The sequence below is a fragment of the Haliotis cracherodii genome, unplaced genomic scaffold (assembly GCF_022045235.1).
Source record: "Haliotis cracherodii isolate W230 unplaced genomic scaffold, xgHalCrac1.p SCAF_10, whole genome shotgun sequence".
In the NCBI taxonomy this organism is placed as follows: Eukaryota; Metazoa; Mollusca; class Gastropoda; order Lepetellida; family Haliotidae; genus Haliotis; species Haliotis cracherodii.
This window is the reverse complement of record NW_027266265.1, coordinates 44,235,431-44,255,417: the sequence shown is the minus strand read 5'-3', so window position 1 is coordinate 44,255,417 and position 19,987 is coordinate 44,235,431. Positions and strand designations below refer to the sequence as shown.

Below are 19,987 nucleotides of genomic sequence, written 5' to 3'. Positions count from 1 at the left end.
TTTAACGCCGCTTTTAACAGTATTCCAGTTATATCACAGTGTGCCAGCTTAATGTCAGAGGAAAGCCTGAAGTGATGCAGGTCTCAGATGTTGACCACTTCAGTGAAACCCACGAGCACAGGTATGGTGCTGACAAACCTAAAAAAAATCAGGGCGAATCTGGGATTTGAACCCACGACCATAGGTTTCTGGCGTGCCCAAGGGACGCAACTCTTCAGAACAAATTTGTTGCACCTTGGACGACTGGGCCACCTGTGGTCTTCATTTTGGGAAGAGGGGTCAGCTTGTATACAATATATACCATGATGTGCAATAAGGGAGGGGGGTCAGCTTGTATACAAGACATACCATGATGTGCAATAAGGGAGGGGGGTCAGCTTGTATACAAGACATACCATGATGTGCAATAAGGGTGGGGGATCAGCTTTGTATACAATATATACCATGGTGTGCAATAAGGGTGGGGGGTCAGCTTGTATACAATAAATACCATGGTGTGCAATAAGGTTGGGGGGTCAGCTTGTATACAATATATACCATGGTGTGCAATAAGGGAGGGGGGTCAGCTTGTATACAATATATACCATGGTGTGCAATAAGGGAGGGGGGTCAGCTTGTATACAATTTATACCATGGTGTGCAATGAGGGAGGTGGTCAGCTTGTATACAATATATACCATGGTGTGCAATAAGGGAGGGGGGTCAGCTTGTATACAATATATACCATGGTGTGCAATACAAGCTAAAAGCGCATGATATACATCTGAGTAGACTGGGGAAAGGTATAGACTTTTCAGCCTACAATCACTGAGATTAAAGTTCCTTGCATTCTAGTGAAGCTTGTTGATCATACATCCCTGATAACAGTAAAGTCTGGAGCACCATGGTGGCTGCTGAGTTCTCTAGGACTAAATCTGGCTATGGGACTATAGAGACTAGAGACATTCTGAGCAAAGTAGTCCTGGATATGTGTGATAAATATGTTACATGAGAGTAAGTGCATGGAGTCTATTGAAAAAGGTCATGTTTGTTTGTTATTTAAATTAATGCCAAACTCAGCAATATTCCAGCTACATAACGATGGCCTGTAGATTATTGAGGTGGACCAGATGGATCCTCCCAACTATGGAGTCCTAGCTGGGACATCATTGCACTGTTGCATTGTTGATTTACAAAATCAAGCAAAATGTCATGTCATTAAACAAAGCATGACACCATTACAAGTGTCAAAATGTTGAATTGTCACCTTGTTGGAAAGTATTTTGTTTGTTCATATGATTTTAGTGTTTGAGGTTGAGAATGAAAGTCTGAATCCTAATGTAAACGTACTAAAGATCTTTCAGAAAAACAACGCCTTCAGAGAACTTCAGAACCACAAACAATTAAAAATGATTTTACAGCAAAATCAACTAAAGTTTGCTTTTAGAACAATTGTTCAACCATATATCATAACGGTCCTGACTTGAGCAAGAAAACAAACCATATTCACTGTATAAAGTAAATATAGTAAACAAAATGGCTACCTAGCTCTGGTCTGGTAATGTCATTGGGGAATATACCTGGACTTTTTCTAGCCTACACATGATATATAGGATTTATTACACGGCCGAGCATCAGGACATTCATCAGTGTAATAAACAAACAATCCAACACCATCATGCAACTGTTGTGAGAATCGAACCCTTCACAATACGACAATGATATGATACTGATTGGCCTATGAGACATTCCTATTGGCTGATCTGGTGACCTTGACCCTGTTTGTCTTGTCATGTGACCGTGGAGATGTTGTTCCTATGTTTCATCAGGGTTAGCTGAAGCCATCTTCCTGAGTGTCTGGCTGCTTCTCCTTCACGGAGTTGTAATGCTCCCCGAGGCCAAATGCGTGGCGGTGATACCTGAAAGACCAACTATACATATTATATCGTAAAAATGGAAGTCAGTTCACTATTTTCTTGGGCTGGTACCAGTCCTGGGTACCCACCACCAATTACCCGACCCTACCCAGGTACCCACTGTAGGTCTCAAGGGATGGAAACAAAATGTCTGATTGGGAATTGTTTACGGCAACCCTGGCAAAAACTATTTAGATACATGTATTAAAAAATCAGATCATGCGTACTCTGAAGTTGACAGAAGCTTTATCTTTACTCAAACATATACAGAATTCAGAAGGAATGTGTGCATCGTCAGAAAAAAATGCTAACATTAGCAACTTGTAGTAAAACCACTGAGTTTTTGTCATTATACAATATATGATGTGACTAACCACGGGTCTGGGTAGTCCTGTGGGTACCCAGGTCCTACTCAGAACCCACCCGACCCAAGTACCTGAGTTTCCCTTTCCATCCCATCCCTACTATTTTCCCAGCATTTTCTGGGAACAGATTATTGTCGTCCATAAGACCACAATATTAGATTTTCATGCACATTTTAAAATAAATGTCCTGGCACCTTTTATTTTTATAAACAGAACAAAAAAAAGTTAGGGATCACAAATATTTGTATGAAATTGTGTGCTCAGTCTTCACTATAATAAAATATACCCAAAATATTCTGTCCCTAACCATTTTTGTTCAGTATGTGTCATGGATGTTCACACATGTCATAAATGTTTACCACTTTGATGAAACCCAAAACAGACTACGGTGATGACAGACCTAGGATAATATTTGTGAAAATCTACAGGCACAACCGAAAACCTGGAACGGGTGATTGAGTGAGTGAGGTTTTATGCAGCTTTTAGATGTATTCCAGCAATATCTCGACGGGAGACACCAGACATGGGCTTCAAACTTTGTACCCATGTGGGGAATCAAACCCGGGTCTTCAGCATGACCCTACTGCCCCCTGAGTACAAGAAACCTGACAACTGATAGAGACAGTACTCACGTGAGGATGACTGGGCTGTTGTCGGAGTACTCCTCCCCGACCAAGATGGCTGGCCCCTCGGCCTGGATCACCTCCAGGGGGAGACGCAACACGTGTGACAGGGCTCGCAGCTGAAACATTTCATTTATGTTCTGAATAAATTTTTTTTATATACAATATATGTCCTCGTTTATGTATATATATAATTTTTTATCAATAGTTACAGCCCAGTGGGGATTCCAGGTTAAAGTAGGATTAATAATGGCCGTATGAAGTGTTTGTTTGTTTACTCCAGCTATATGACGGCGGTCTGTAAATAATCGAGTCTGGACCAGACAATACAGTGATTAACATAATGATCATCGATCCACGCAATTGGGATACGATGACATGCATCAACCAAGTTAGCGAGTCTGACCACCCGATCCTGTTGGTTGCCTCTTACGACAAGCACAGTCGACTTTTACGGCAAGCATGGGTTGCTGAAGACCTATTGTTCCCCTGAATCTTCATGGGTTTTGTACGAAGTCACTAACCAGATAAGGTGGTCTCGCTCAGTGATTTGGTTAACATGGGTTAACTGCAGGTCATTGTACCCCGATAGCATGGGACGATGCACATAATATCAATCACCAATTTGTCTGGTCTAGATTATTTACAGACCAGTGAATGTTTCAGTGGCCAGTAATATTTTAGTAACATTTCAAGTCTCCTCCGACTTTTATTACGAATACACATTTTATGATCATGCTATTAACTATGTATTCTGATCGTGAGCCTCACCTCAAGATGGCCGCCCCATGCAGATGTTGATGCTATATCATTGCAGTAGTTCTGAAACTCATCTGAAAGAAAAATGTCACATATATATATGTATAGTTTGAGAAAGCTGCTTTCTGATTGGCTTGTGTTGATTTCTTGTTAGTCATTTCATTGGTCATTTAAAGTTTGCAAATGGTCATTCTGATGTGATCCGTAATGGGATGTCCTCAGATTTTGGTTTAGCGGTAGTGAGAACGAAGATCTGATTCTAATGAGACTAAACCTCTGAACGGGGGCATGGTGGCCCATTCATCTAATGTGCCAAAATTTGCTTTTGCGTTACAGAACCTAAATTCGTGGGTTTGAATCCCATATTTTTCTCATTGTGTTTTAAGGTTTGTCTGCACCATACCCGTGCTAATGGGTTTCACTAAAGTTGCACACAACTCAAATCTGCTGGCTTTCCTCCAACATAAAGCTGAGACGCCATGAAGACACTGTCAATCACTGTCAAGCCAAACTCATTCACTCACTGAACCTCTTTAAACGGTATGAACAAGACAAACTTTCTCTGCCTTCATGGGAGCCACAATATATTCAATGTGATTCCTGAGTGCAAATATCACACAGCACCATGCTTTCCCAAACCTGATTTCACTTTGCACAACTGACATAAATTATTCAGACATCCACTCGATAAAACTAAAAACTACAGATAAAATCAAGTCTTTTCCTGATTACTTATTCAACATAAACAAACACAACCATTAAATGTCTTAAGGAAAAGGTTATCTTCCGTCATCATCAGAGCTTTAGTTACAAAGGCAGCACAGGCTTATGAATAAATCACATAAATGTCTTCTTGCTGTAAATTGTTACCGTATTCGACGTAATAAGCGCCCCGCTCTAATAAACGCCCAGGGCGATATTTGATAATATATTGGCTAGTGAACAATCCCAATTAGCACCCGTTCTGATTGATTAATGTACCAATGGGTTATTTAACAACGTATAATACGCACTCGTGCATTATATGCACACTTAATTATGGGCAATTACATTCTGGAAAAATATATCTGTCGTACATAAACATTTCAGGCTGTCAGCATAAACCACGAAATTTATCTTTCAACTCAACTTTTTTTCCACCAAAATAATATTCTAATTTTGAGAGCGCCCTGGGTGCTTATTACGTCGAATACGGTATATGGTTACCCTATAGTGTAATGTGTTCCTCTCAAAACTGACATTGCTGTGGATTTATTGATTTTACTTGAACTATTAAAGAAAACTGACTGAGAGCATCCAAACAATGGAAAAATGTAAACACTTTTTTAACGCCGCACTCAGCAATATTCCTGCTGTATGACAGCGGCCTGTAAATAATCGAGTCTGGACAAGACAATCCAGTGATTGACATCATGAGCATCGATCCACGCAATTGGAATACAATGACATGCATCAACCAAGTCTGCTAGCCTGACCACCTGATCCCGTTAGTCGCCTTTTACAACAAGCATGGGTTGCTGAAGACCTATTCTTACCCAGATCTTCATGGTACACACTTTAAAAAGAAACAGTAACAGAAATTACAAACAAGACACAATCCCCTAAAGTGTGCACCGTAAGGGATAATGCGCCCCAATTTCAATGGAACCAAACAAAGAAAATCATGCAGACCACAACAAACTGAATACGAGTGCATTCGTTTTGTTGAGGTCTCCATTCAACATGTGACGGCTTTTAATCATTAAGATGCATACTTTATGGGGATTGTGTCTTGTTTGTAATTAGTGCGTCTGTTTCTATTTAAAGAATGAACATATCCCACAGTTTGGTTGCTCTCTGCTTGTTTCCATTGGTAGGCCTGTTGACATCATTACCATGTGAAGATCTGTGTCAGGATAGGTCCCCACAATCTATGCTGATCTACCCTATGGAGATTCCGGGTTAGAATAGGTCCCCACAACCTATGCTGATCTTCCCAATGGAGATTCAGGGTTAGGAGATAGGTCCCCACAACCTGTGCTGATCTACCCTATGGAGATTCCAGGTTAGAATAGGTCCCCCACAACCTATGCTGATCTTCTCTATGGAGATTCCAGGTTAGGATAGGTCTCTACAACCTATGCTGATCTACCCTATGGAGATTCAGGGTTAGAATAGGTCCCCACAACCTATGCTGATCTTCTCTATGGAGATTCCAGGTTAGAATAGGTCCCCACAACCTGTGCAAATCTACCAAATGGAGATTCCAGGTTAGAATAGGTCCCCACAACCTATGCTGATCTACCCTATGGAAATTCCGGGTTAGAATAGGTCCCCACAACCTATGCTGATCTACCCTATGGAGATTCCGGGTTAGAATAGGTCTCCACAATCTATGCTGATCTTCTCTATGGAGATTCCGGGTTAGGATAGGTCCCCACAACCTATGCTGATCTTCTCTATGGAGATTCCGGGTTAGGATAGGTCTCCACAACCTATGCTGATCTACCCTATGGAGATTCCAGGTTAGGATAGGTCCCCACAATCTATGCTGATCTTCCCTTTGGAAATTCCGGGTTAGAATAGGTCCCAACAACCTATGCTGATCTACCCAATGGAGATTCCGGGTTAGGATAGGTCTCCACAACCTATGCTGATCTACCCTATGGAGATTCCAGGTTAGAATAGGTCCCCACAACCTATGCTAATCTACCCTATGGAGATTCCCTGTTAGGATAGGTCCAGACAACCTATGCTAATCTACCCTATGGAGATTCCGGGTTAGGATAGGTCCCCACAATCTATGCTGATCTACCCTATGGAGATTCCGGGTTAGGATAGGTCCCCACAACCTATGCTAATCTACCCAATGGAGATTCCGGGTTAGGATAGGTCCCCACAACCTTGCTAGTCACAATGGCAACATAATGGACTGGATGGTCAGGCTCGTTAACTAGGTTGATAGCGTGTCATCATTGCTCACAACATCTTCGGACTGTCCAGAGTTCCAGACTTGATTACTTACAAGCCGCTGTCACAGCAGGAATACTGCTGAGTGTGATGTTACGCATGCCATGCATCGCCATGACAACCCATTTCACATGACCTACCTGGTGAGTAGGGGTCCCCTGTGTCCAGCTTGGTTAGAAAGGGTAGAAAGTCATCTTCATGACCGCGCATGAAGTCAGCTGTTTGCTTCCGTAGGATTTCATTGGAGGACTGCCGAACAAACATTTCAATAATGAGTCACTTGATGATGTCTGCTGACCAGGGCAACATCCCTCTCGTCATTTGTTGCTTGAGTTTCTAATGATTACTGAGGAATTCACCCCGACCTCACTTTTATCAATCATTTGAAAATGAATAGAATCAACATTTTAGCAGAAAAATAACCATACTATAGTATACCTGTCTGTTTCATTAAGAACAGACAATATAATTTCCTGTCACCATAACAGTGAGTGAGATTTGCTTTAAGCCACTTTTGGCAATATTCCAGGAATATTTTTGTTTGTTTGTTATTAACGGAGCGATCAGCAACATTCCATATGTCGGAGGTCTGTTAATAATTGAGTCTGGACCAGACAATCCAGTGATTGACCTCATGAGCATCGATCCACGCAATTGGGATACGATGACATGCATCAAGCAAGTCAGCGAGCCTGACCAGCCGATCCCGTTAGTCCCCTCTTACGACAAGCATTAAACACCCAGCGTGACTCTTAAGAGTTATTTGTGGACCTACCTGCACTCCCCTGGGAACCAGCTGATGAGTGATGGCATTGTACAGGCTGAAATTGAACAACAGGATGGACATGAGTGAGTGAGTGAGTGAGTGTGCGAGAGAGTGAGTGAGCGAGTGAGTGAGTGAGTGAGTGAGTGAGTGACAATAGCTGTCAAATAAATGGCAGCAGCAAATAGTAACAGGCCCTGTTATTATTCATAGTTCACTTACAAATGTCCAGAATTATTTCCTTATCAAAAGTTTGAAAAAGGCCTATCAGACAGACAGACAGACAGACAGACAGAATTTTATTCAGTAAAGAAGGCCACATGACCCATAGTTACAATATATTTTGGATGCGCTCTATTAGCTAATAAACCTCAATATAAATATAGAAACAGTTAGCATACTGACAGTGGTGGGATTATATAAAATGTTATATAAATCTGACAAAACTAAGATTTTCCAGACGCTTCAGTTAGTTGTTTTCTTTTCTTAGTACAGTGAACCCTGAAACATTTCAAATAGTGATAACTGTAAAAATACTAAAAAGGCCTATCTCTAGAATAGAGTTGGAAGCTGTCAGGAATTCAAGTTTTTAAATACCCACTGACAACCACTGCCAGTATATTTACAACATTTTCTAATGCCACATCCAGATGCTTATTTGTATTTGTTTATGTGTATTCCATTGTAACCTTTAGACATGTTCAGTTAGTTAGGGCATCTCACAGAACTAAAACACTGACCATTTCTTTTGAATTTACCAAATCATTTTACTGTATCTATTACAAAATCTTGCTGCAATAAACTCTCAATAATGTGAACCAATGTATGCAACAAATCGACCAATAGATCTCTCAAAATAGGAGTAACTGCATCACAGTGAAAACTCTGAATCTTGATTTGTTTACATTTGCAATTGAGAATGTAAATATATGTGAAGTAGATGGCGTCTTTGTTTTTTTGTTCCAAAATATACAAAACGATTCTGGGTTTATTGGTGACATTTCAGAATTATTATTGGTGTCTTCATAAAGCTCACATTTGTTATCACAAACTTGACATTTTCGTAATTGAATAAGCTGACTAAAGGAAAAACCAAAAGTGCACGAGTGAGTTTGGTTTTACAACACTTTTAGCAATATTCCAGCAATATCATGGCGGGGGACACCAGAAAGGGGCTTCACACATTGTACCCATGTCAGGAATCGAACCCGGGTCTTCGGCGTGACAAGCGAACACTTTAACCACTAGGCTACCCGACCTGAGTAAAGAATTAAACCAATATAGAGATTTCAAAACTTGCTTCAAAATGTTGCTGTAAATGGGGATTTAGTAAAGTATAAAAAAATGACAATATTTACAATGTACCTAATTTACAAAATTTGTTAGCAGTACTTTTGCTTTGGCTAATATGACTGTGTATATTATCACAGAACAGAGAATAGCCTGCTGAATCCTAAAAATGTTAAAGTTTTTAACAACTAATTTTTTTTCGTGATTCTAAACTGATACACAACATCCCTTATAATCCAAGCTGTGTCAAATAGAAAATTGTTTTGATACATCATGAATGAGTCCTATTCAACTGTATTGTAACTGAATACATTCAGCACCATATTAATAAGTCCAAATGTATGGCCACATGTGACAGCTTGTCCCGATGTCTTGTGTGTAGTCCAGGGACTTACATTGACTGGGCACAGGTGATGACCACCAATAAGTAGGTAGTATTCAACTGAAGAATCGTGACAGCTTGCTGTCCATTGTGTAGCTCCCGACTACTGAGTGCTATGCAAAACAACAGGTCTGGTAATGATGCTGGAGTTCAACCTTAAGTTAAGCTTGTGTGGTGTAGTGGATAGAGCGTCTGCCCGGAGAGTGGAAGGTTAGTGGTTTAATCCCTGACCGTCTCCGTGGGCTAGTTGATAGAGTGTCTGCTTGGAGACCAGAAGGTTGGGGGTACAATAACTTGGCCAACTCTGTGGTCTAGTGGATAAAGCGTCTGCCCAGAGAGGGGAAGGTCGGTAGGTTCGATCCTCTGGCCTCCTCCGCAGTCTAGTGGATAGTGCGTCTGCCCAGGGAGGGGAAGGTCGGTAGGTTCGATCCTCTCGCCTCCTCCGCAGTCTAGTGGATAGTGCTTCTGCCCAGAGGGGAAGGTCGGTAGGTTCGATCCTCTCGCCTCCTCCGCTGTCTAGTGGATAGTGCTTCTGCCCAGAGGGGAAGGTCGGTAGGTTCGATCCTCTCGCCTCCTCCGCTGTCTAGTGGATAGTGCGTCTGCCCAGAGAGGGGAAGGTCGGTAGGTTCGATCCTCTGGCCTCCTCCGCAGTCTAGTGGATAGTGCGTCTGCCCAGAGAGGGGAAGGTCGGTAGGTTCGATCCTCTGGCCTCCTCTGCTGTCAAGTGGATAGTGCGTCTGCCCAGAGAGGGGAAGGTCGGTAGGTTCGATCTCCTGGCCTCCTCTGCAGTCTAGTGGATAGTCCGTCTGCCCAGGGAGGGGAAGGTCGGTAGGTTCGATCCTCTGGCCTCCTCTGCTGTCTAGTGGATAGTGCGTCTGCCCAGGGAGGGGAAGGTCGGTAGGTTCGATCTCCTGGCCTCCTCTGCAGTCTAGTGGATAGTGCGTCTGCCCAGAGTGGGGAAGGTCAGTAGGTTCAAATCCCTGGCCTCCTCTGCAGTCTAGTGGATAGTCCGTCTGCCCAGGGAGGGGAAGGTCGGTAGGTTCGATCTCCTGGCCTCCTCTGCAGTCTGGCCTCCTCTGCAGTCTAGTGGATAGTGCGTCTGCCCAGAGAGGGGAAGGTCGGTAGGTTCGATCTCCTGGCCTCCTCCGCAGTCTAGTGGATAGTGCATCTGCCCAGAGAGGGGAAGGTCGGTAGGTTTGATCTCCTGGCCTCCTCCACAGTCTAGTCAGTCAGTCTTGTCAGTCGTCAAGATGGATATTTTATGGATGACAGAGTTTGCTTCATATGACGCAGGAAATTCATAAAATATTCATTTTATTGGCAATAAAAATATCTGCCGCACAGATCAGGTGATACACTAATGCCTAAGAAACATTGGCTTTTTCAAAGCCTAAATGTTCATCTTAATATCTGGGTATCACACTTGGGCACTGCCCAGATATTGCTGGAATATTGCTAAGATCGACGTAAAAAACATACTCACAAACTCACCTAGTAAATGGTATAGTGAAGCTTTGTGGGTCTGTAACAATGTATAGGGTGACTCAATGTGAGGTAGAACACTTGACACACGTCCAGATAGTAAAGGAACCAAATAGAAGCCCAACAAAACCACATTTAATAAATTTGGGACATTTAGAAAACAATGTCTTTAGATTTCCTGTACATCCTGATGGAAGAGAGAGCTTCAGTTATAGAGCCCAACGCCAAATCGAGTTCAGTACCGGTATTTTTCAGGATCATTGCTTGTTGCCTATCAAAAAGTTTAGTCATTTAGTTTTGTTAAATTGTGCTGGTCAGTGAGAAAAAGATCAATGTATTTTGAGAGTAGATAGATATAAACATGCTGAAAGAATAGAATCATGATAAAGGAATGAAAACAACTTATAATAATGTCCTACAACTTTAAGCGTGGGATTGGGAGTAGTGATAATGATCATAGTCTTGTCTTCGAATTCCGTCTTATCCTGATTAAGTTTCTAGGTTTGTCAGCACCATACCATGCTTGTGGGTTTCACCAAAGTGGTAAAAGTCTAGAACCTACATCCAGAGCTCCAGATAACTTTTTGAGCAATTGAGATTTTACTCGAAGGTTTGTATTTTTATTGGGTTATTAGATTTTTCATTGGGTAACCAATATTTTTTCCCAAAACGAGTAAACATTTTGAGATTTAATTTTTTTCTAAACAAAATAATGTTTTAGATGGTTCTATCTATAGGCTTGACTCAGAAAGTATATTAGCCCGTGATTGTGTTTCAGGAATTAGCTTCATTGCACGCATGCTGAAAAAGCTTCATTGGATATTTACGCATGCTGTTTTTATACATTTGAGTGTTCCATTTAACGCATGCGTTTCTCATGATATTCATAGGCAAGACCAATCAATTTTCTTGTTTTTAAGAACAATTAAATAACAATAATTGCATGTTTTCATTTATGTCATATTTTCTTAACAAGGTTTAGTGTATTTTGGCCTTTCGAGGAAAGCTACATGCATTAATATTTTATTGAAAAGGCCATGGCATCTGACAACAGCATTGTCAATATTTGTAGCCAATATCAATGCTAGGTGAAAGTCAGAAAGACCGTTCATTGATCTGAAAGCTGTCATACAGTTTGTAATCAGTTTCTAAGTGGCTAAACATTGGACTTGACTTTGTATTAGTTTCATCTAAGTACCCTGAACAATGACTTGGATGTATACTACTCAAAAAATATTAAGGGCCACCAGAGTCTTTCATATCACTTTGGTTATTTGACCAAGTGACACCAGATTCCTTCATATGTCCCTGTGTTATGTGTTTTTTGACGCTTACAAAATATTTGTAGTTTTCTCTCTGATCACTTGAACAACTGTTAAAACACTCATTCACTTTTAAAAGACAACTTTCTCCTTAAAACGAGTCATCATCTGAGTATTTACAATGTCTGTGTGATGCTACACCTCTCGTTATGGCGTGGATAATCGCAATAAACATGGCGTCCAAAAACGTATGATGTCAAAAAACCTTAAATTATAAATTTTGAATTCGGAAGCAATTTAAAACACCAGTGTAACATTTACTCATTCAATAATATGCACGTATGCACGCTCATGATGCATGATCCAGGTATTTGGGAAGCATATAAACATTAAACATGTGACAAAAATTGCAAAGTGAAATCAACCAATATACTGAGCACAAGAAAATGATATTGTGATACGTATTGGGTGAAGAATGAACCTCAATTTTCTGATATATCGGTAATACAGCACATCCTTAGTATACATATTGGCATGTCATGGTATAACAGATTAACTGTAGGAATTTGAAATACCTTATTTGACATAATAAGCGCCCATGGCGCTTTCCAAATTAGAAATAGGGGGCTCTTAGTAGAATATTATTTTGGTGAAAAACAGGAGTTCAAAATTCATAAATTTTGTGGTTTATGCTGACAGCCGGAAATGTGTATATACGACAGATATATTTTTCCAGAATTTAATTTCCCATGATTAAGGATTCATACTACACGTATTATACACGAATAAATAAGTCTTGTGTACATTGATCAATCAGAAAGGGTGCTAATATGGATTGTTCACTAGCCAATGTATTAGCAAATATTGCTTGGGTGCTTATTAGAGCGGGGCACTTATTACGTCAAATATGGTATTGTGTGTTCTTTAACATCTTTTGAGCATTATATATAATGAGAATAACTTACCAGTTTCCATCGGAGTAGATCTGGGGAATATAAGGAAAACGTATTAACCTAGAGTCAGGGCATTCATACATTCAGTACCAGGGAACACGGGGACACAAAGTGAGTGAGTGAGTTGGGTTTTACGTCGTTTTTAACAGTATTCCAGTTATATCACGGCGTGTCAGCTTCATGTGGGAGGAAAGCCCGAAGTGATGCAGGTCTCAGACGTTTACCACTTCGGTGAAACCCACGAGCACGGGTTTGGTGCTGACAAACCTAGAAACCTAGAAACATAATTGGGGCAAACCGGGATTCGAACCCACAACCATAGGTTTCTGGCGTGCCCAAGGGACGCAACTCTGCACAGAGAATCGCGGCGCCTTAGACGACAGGGCCACCCGGGGACACAAAGAAAGCTGTGAGCAATAATTTAATAAGTGAATTAGTGTATGTTGTTTGACTCCACAGTCAGCAACATGCCATCTATATCACAAAGGCATGTGAACAATTAAGTCTGGATCAGGCAAACCAGTGATTGAGAGCATGAGCATAGGACGCTGTGGTACAACGGCACCAACTGATTGTGGGCACTTATGACAAGCATGGGATACTTTAACCTCCACCAAACTATGTGACGCTCCTGCTGGGTATGTAATAGACACTTACCACTTTAGAGATTCCCACAAGCATGGAGTTAGGTACTGACAAACCAAGAACCATAATCAGGACAAATCTGGGATTCAAACCCAGAATCATCAGATTTTGTTACACCTGAGGGACACAACTCAAATTGGGGCACCTGCGACAACTGGAAACCCCTGCCCTTTAGGGTCCTATTCTTCCCAGGGCGTATACCCAGGGTGCATACCCAGGGCGTATATATCCCCAAGGCGTATACCCAGGGCGTATACCCAGCACAACTTTGAATAGGTCATTAGCAGCCCATGCATGTCGTGAGAGGGGACTATGCTTGTCATAAGAGGTGACTATGCTCATCATAAGAGGGGACTATGCTTGTCATAAGAGGGGACTATGCTTGTCATAAGAGGGGACTATGCTCGTCGCTTGTCCCTTGTCGTAAGAGGCAACAAACAAACTTGCGAGGTCAAGTTCGCTTACTTGGTTGATGCATGTCATCATATCCCAATTACGTATATCAATGTACATTATGTCAATCCCTAGATTGTCTGGTCCAGACTTGATTATTTACAGACTGCCGTCATATAGGTGGAATATTGCTGAGTGTGCCGTTAAACAACAAACAAACAAAGAAACAACCTAGCACATCTGTAGTAGTTGTTGTGTAAATAAGTGATGGCCCACCTCATGTATCTGCAGGCCCCTCTTCTGCAGCAGGGACTTGATGGTGCGTGTCTCCGTGTGCCGGGCGCCCGTCAGGCTCTCTGTCGCCTGTTCCTTGATGCGTTCTTCACGTTCTCGAGACTGGTTCGCCTTCTTCTCCTGAAATAGATACACAAGCTATACCAACATCAGGTGGAGACATCGAGTGACTACAAATGATGCAATACTGAACCATTGGGCTCCGGATGGATGGTGGGTATGGATGGATGGATGGATGGATGGTGGGTGGGGGGGTGGATGGATGGATGGTGGATGGATTGATTGATGCTCCAATTAATTGATTTCAATAGGAGACAGAAGGAACAAACATGGATAGAGGGAAAAAACAAACTTTAACTTTAACAAAGTCCCTGGTTTATCTCCTATATGTTTTAATATATGTAAATAACAAACTCTCTACAATGAATTAACCCATACAGATATCTGATCCCGACATTTACAAATGCCACTACATACTGACGTGTAGAGGGAACTGAGAAATTAGTGTCACTGACAATTGGCTATACTCAATCATCAGCGAATCAACACAATTAGTGGAGGGATCGTAGTCAAATCTGAGCATGCTGAAAGATGACTTCTCAACAAAAAAGTCAATGCTGCAATTATTGCATTTTGGTTTTTTTCAAGATGGCAGACATTTCTGAAAGTAACAAAAAAACGTATTTAACAAACTGAGTTTCCTGGTCCTTGTAGTTGGTTATATCCATGTCCTACTGAACAAAGAAAATCAGCTTGTGTCAAGGACTTGCTTGTGTTCAAACTTAGAATAAACTCTTTCTGAAAACCACTAAAAATCAACATTTTCGACACATCCTAGTCTAACATCTTCATTTAATGTCGTTGTAATCCAAAACATGCAAAACATGCAAGTCTTACGCTTTCATACAAAAATATTGGATAATTTTCTTAATGATTTCAAAAGATTTTGCTTATTTCTAAAAAATGCAGATCTAGTGCCACAAAGATGGTCCTCGTCATGGCATTCTTGTCTCAGACCGCATATCAATATAATTGCTGCTGGAGGCAATAAAATGGCTGTCTTGGTGCAATAAAGATTGATTCTGTCACCAAATATTTATATCATCAATCTTTTCAGTCTGCCATTGTTAAAACCAAAGTACAGTTTGAGGCATTTGCCTGTGGTTGTTGTTATGTGCTATATGGTACATTGTATCCGCCATTGTTCTCTTCACAAAACCTCATAAAATAAACAATCACCATTTCTGCCCGGGCATGTAGATTACATAGCAGTCATGTTAAACAAAACAAAACCAATCTTGTAAAATTTTTTATAGTATTTGACAGTTTTGTTTAGGTCTGCCTTATCTGAACTACATAACAAGAAACCCCATAAACTGTCATTATGTGTTTGACCACAAAATATAGTGAGTGAGTGAGTGAGTGAGTGAGTGAGTGAGTGAGTGAGTGAGTGAGTGAGTATGGTTTTACGCCGCTTTTAGCAATATTCCAGCAATATCACAGCGGGGGACACCAGAAATGGGCTTCACACATTGTACCCATGTCGGGAATCGAACCCGGGTATTCGGCGTGACGAGCGAACGCTTTAACCACTAGGCTACCCGACCGCCCCTGACCACACAATAACAATCATAGGATCATTACTATATAGGATCATTACTTCCTTCACTCCGTAGAGTATTCTCAAAGTGCATACAAAAAAGGGTATTTATACTGATTCATAGTAGGGCTGGGACGGGTAACTCCGATACTCGGGTCAGGTGGGAACTGAGAAGGACGGGGGTAGTATGGTACATTTGGACTTGTCCCATCCCTAATTCATAGTCAGTTTGCTAGAGTGCACATTGAGCTGCCAAGGCCGACTGCATGCAGCAATAGAAACTAACAGTTTCAGTCCATTGGTCCTTACAATAACATATAGCAAAACCCTTAAAAATGGCAAATGTTTACTAGTCCTTATGACACCTTAACCATTTGGCATTTTGGCAAGGACTATAGGACTAGTGCCAATTTCTAACGCTGGCATGGGATTTCCTAATAGCACCTCCCATACAGGTAATATCTATCTGTAACAAACATTAAACATACCGTATTCGACGTAGTAAGCGCCCCGCTCTAATAAGCGCCCAGGGCGATATTTGCTAATATATTGGCTAGTGAACAGTCCCAATTGGCACCCCTTCAATCTACACAAGACCTATTTTTTCGCGTATAATATGCACTCGTGTGCTATATGCACCCTTAATTATTGGCAACTAAATTCAGGGAAAATATATCTGAGGTACATAAACATTTCAGGCTGTCAGCATAAACCACGAAATTTATCTTTCAACTCTGTTTTTTTCCAACCAAAGTAATATTCTAATAACAGCCCCCTATTTCTCATTTTGAGAGCGCCTTGGGCGCTTTTTACGTCGAATACGGTATATGTTTTGGGCTGTGATGTAAATATGGACAGAGATTTGGTGTCTTTCATGGTATTCTGGAATTTCATGTTCTACCTAACAATGCTAACATTTTAACCTCTAAGAATCCAAGAGGATAGCTACTTTTCCTTTTGACTATTTCACGAGTGCTTCTGATGGTGTTAATTGGGCACAAAATTACTTTTACTTGGAAGCTATAAGACGGATAGGACACTAATTTCCTGGGATTGTCAGAACTACTTCATTAGTTATTCAAGCATTGAGTGCAGGACAGCTGTTACCCAGAATTAATCCCCCACCACACCTATGCTTGCACACCTTAGTCATACCCGTGTAATTACCTGTGTGATTAGCCAAACAATTAGCAGTCACCATGATACACATCTCAGGCAACTATACTACTCAAAACACGTTAAAGAACACCCACGAACTTGGAAGGCTGTGTGTTGCAATACCATGAAATAATTTGGGTCTTCCTTAACTTCTTTTGCGTAGAGTATCATAGCAAAGGAATGACTTCATAAGCAATTAGTTAGCACATTATTAAGCAAAAAGATAGGACTCAATAGTGGATCGGTACTACCGGAAGCAGTTGTTTAATTGACAACATCAGAAGATGGTCTCTTTATGCATGGTCATAAATAATCACTGTCCCGCACATGAATGCATTAATGTATAAGGAGGCAAGCCAATTATACGTAACGTCCCTAAAAGACAAAACATTGCATTTTCAACTTTTAAGAGTGCAGTTGAGTTGCAGCTGGAATGAACCATTTTATACCCTCATTGACTGTTACGTGTCATGTATTGCAGGTGCACTGGCTGAACCACTGGCGTTCAGGAGTGTCTTGAGGGTAGAGTGAGTGAGTGAGTGAGTGAGTGAGTGAGTGTGAGTGAGTGAGTGAGTGAGTGAGTGAGTGAGTGAGTGAGTGAGTGATATTCCAGCAATATCACGGCTGGGGACACCAGAAATAGGCTTCACACATTGTACCCATGTTGGGAATCGAACCCGGGTCTTCAGCATAACAGCAAACGCCTTAACCACCAGGCTACCCGACCGCCCCTTGAGGGTACATGTTCCCATCACCTTCTTGCACTTGTCATTGTGTTTAATAGTTATTGGCCATGTTTCCCGTTTCAAAAAAGCATGTACTTAGTGTGACATGGGCAAAAACAACATGTTCTTCAACTGTTAATTACACTGTCAACGTACTCAGACATATTGATGCGTGTTGGCGTGTATGTTCCTGACCCCCTACATACTTAGGTGACCCTTCAATAATGACACTGTGTATAGAATCTTCTCCCTCTTGTCTGCGTAAGACTTTACTTTGAAAAAAAGAAGTTGGAAAATATTTTTAAAAACCTGAAAAATGATTTGAGAAGGATGGAGGATTTAACAAGGTATCATGATATAACATTTATACTAAGTTTTCATATAATAATTAGATCCACAGCAAGAGCTTTTAAGAGTTATCATGGTGTGACATTTATACAAAATTTCATATAATTATAGAATAGCAAGTAATACATATAATCAAGGTCAAATGCATATACAAAATAGAAGTAGTTTCAGTTAAAGTTTTTTAGATAGATGCTAGCCTAAGGTAATAGGTAGGACATAGATCCATGGTAGGACTTGATACATGGACGGATCCACATCCATGGACAGACCCAGATCCATGGACGTACCCAGATCCATGGTAGGACCCAGATTCATGGAAGGACTTGATGCATGGACGGATCCACATCCATGGACGTACCCAGATCCATGGTAGGACCCAGATTCATGGAAGGACTTGATGCATGGACGGATCCATATCCATGGACGTACCCAGATCCATGGTAGGACCCAGATTCATGGAAGGACTTGATGCATGGACGGATCCACATCCATGGACGTACCCAGATCCATGGTAGGACCCAGATTCATGGAAGGACTTGATGCATGGATGGATCCATATCCATGGCAAGACACAGATATTTAGCATGGTATCCATGGTGGATCTTAAGTCACTAACATGAAGGCCTTTCCTGTCACACAATGACAATCCTTCTCAAGCCTTAATGCAAGACCAACATCATCTTCCTGAGGCAAGGGAGTTAACAGTCTGTAAAAGTCCAGTTTCCACCCTTGTTGAACCTTCAGAGTTATATTTCGGCCGGGCTTATGAGCCCATGCACAGGCCAATCAAAATCGCATAACGAAATCGACATCTGGTTTGTAAAGAACACGGCGACTGACGTGCAGATTTCGGTCAATTGCAGGATTTGCAAAGCATGTGTACCATCAACTGGGCATTGACAGATATTTTCAAAATGTTTTCATGTTAAATTGCAGGATTTGCAAAGCATGTGTACCATCAACTGGGCATTGACAGATATTTTCAAAATGTTTTCTTGTTTTAATCAGAGTGCTCTAGTGATTTGATGTACTCTATGAGGTAAGTCCCATTTTGTGACAACAAAGATCCTGATTATCAAGGAGATCGTCTTGACTGGGCACTGCCATTTTATTTGAAGCAAATGCAAGTGATATGAGAGATGGAATCTGTTTGGTCAATAGGAGGGATATAGAAGGGACATAATTCATAATAGCCCCTGATGACACTGCAATCAAGCCATGAAATTCAAGCTAGTTCGACAAGGGTGGAAACTGGACTCTTACAGTCAGTTAATTCCCTGACCTACTTGAAATACCACAGCTCCAAATCATGAAACTTGATCCACCTTCTACCATTTCGAAATCCCCATAACATTTTGAGGCAATGCATTCAGGCCTGGAGATAAGGTGAATAAAATGACTGTAAATATATGGAATCACAAATAATGATTGCTCCCACTAGCAGATGGACCATTTCCAATCTTCTTTCAGGATTGATAATGACTGTTCGATAGAATCCATCTGCCCATTGTCACATGATAACTCTACTCTCCTTCTTTTGTTATGGTCCAAGTATTAGATGTCCTGTTATCACAGAATGCCATGGCTCTGAGTCAACACATCTCCCAAAATGGAGTCCTTGTCATACAAAGACCAGGCCAGGCAAACATTCCTTGATAATGACCATACTATATACAAACGTCATGGGATCACAAGTCGATCTGATGAAGCACCAAGGGATTTATGTAGGATTCCAATCTAAGTGCCCCTGTCAGGCAAATTGTGAAAATTATTCTATTCAAAACTGGGATTGTTTAAAGTTAAAAAAAATCATGTGTATATTGACACTGCATTCAGTGCACTAGTGTAAAACAAAGCCTATTCCTATTGGTGCGGTAATTAGTGAAATACAAGTCATCTCTATAAAACCATAGGGCGGTCGGGTAGCCTAGTGGTTAAAGTGTTCGCTTGTCACGCACAAAACCCGGGTTCGATTCCCCACATGGGTACAATGTATGAAGCCCATTTCTGGTATCACCCGCCATGATGTTGATGGAATAATTCTAAATGCAGCATAAAACCATACTCACTCACTCACTATACAGCTATAACATGAATTAGG

At 41.1% G+C, this 19,987-nt stretch overlaps 1 protein-coding gene across 1 annotated transcript in view; it reads right to left on the bottom strand.

Annotated features, from left to right (window-relative positions):
- Positions 1 to 1,355: 1,355 nt before the first annotated feature.
- The window catches only part of LOC139451086 (deubiquitinase OTUD6B-like), a 39,152-nt gene continuing 20,520 nt past the window's right edge, over positions 1,356 to 19,987 (bottom strand). Inside the window, exons 4-10 of the mRNA XM_071232888.1 lie at positions 14,038 to 14,175; positions 12,736 to 12,755; positions 7,367 to 7,412; positions 6,732 to 6,840; positions 3,655 to 3,716; positions 2,893 to 3,002; positions 1,356 to 1,898 (exon numbers count right to left, since the gene is read on the bottom strand). Of these exons, the coding sequence (XP_071088989.1) occupies positions 1,811 to 1,898; positions 2,893 to 3,002; positions 3,655 to 3,716; positions 6,732 to 6,840; positions 7,367 to 7,412; positions 12,736 to 12,755; positions 14,038 to 14,175 (573 nt within the window). The 3' untranslated portion in view covers positions 1,356 to 1,810. The remainder of the gene's footprint in view (positions 1,899 to 2,892; positions 3,003 to 3,654; positions 3,717 to 6,731; positions 6,841 to 7,366; positions 7,413 to 12,735; positions 12,756 to 14,037; positions 14,176 to 19,987) is intronic.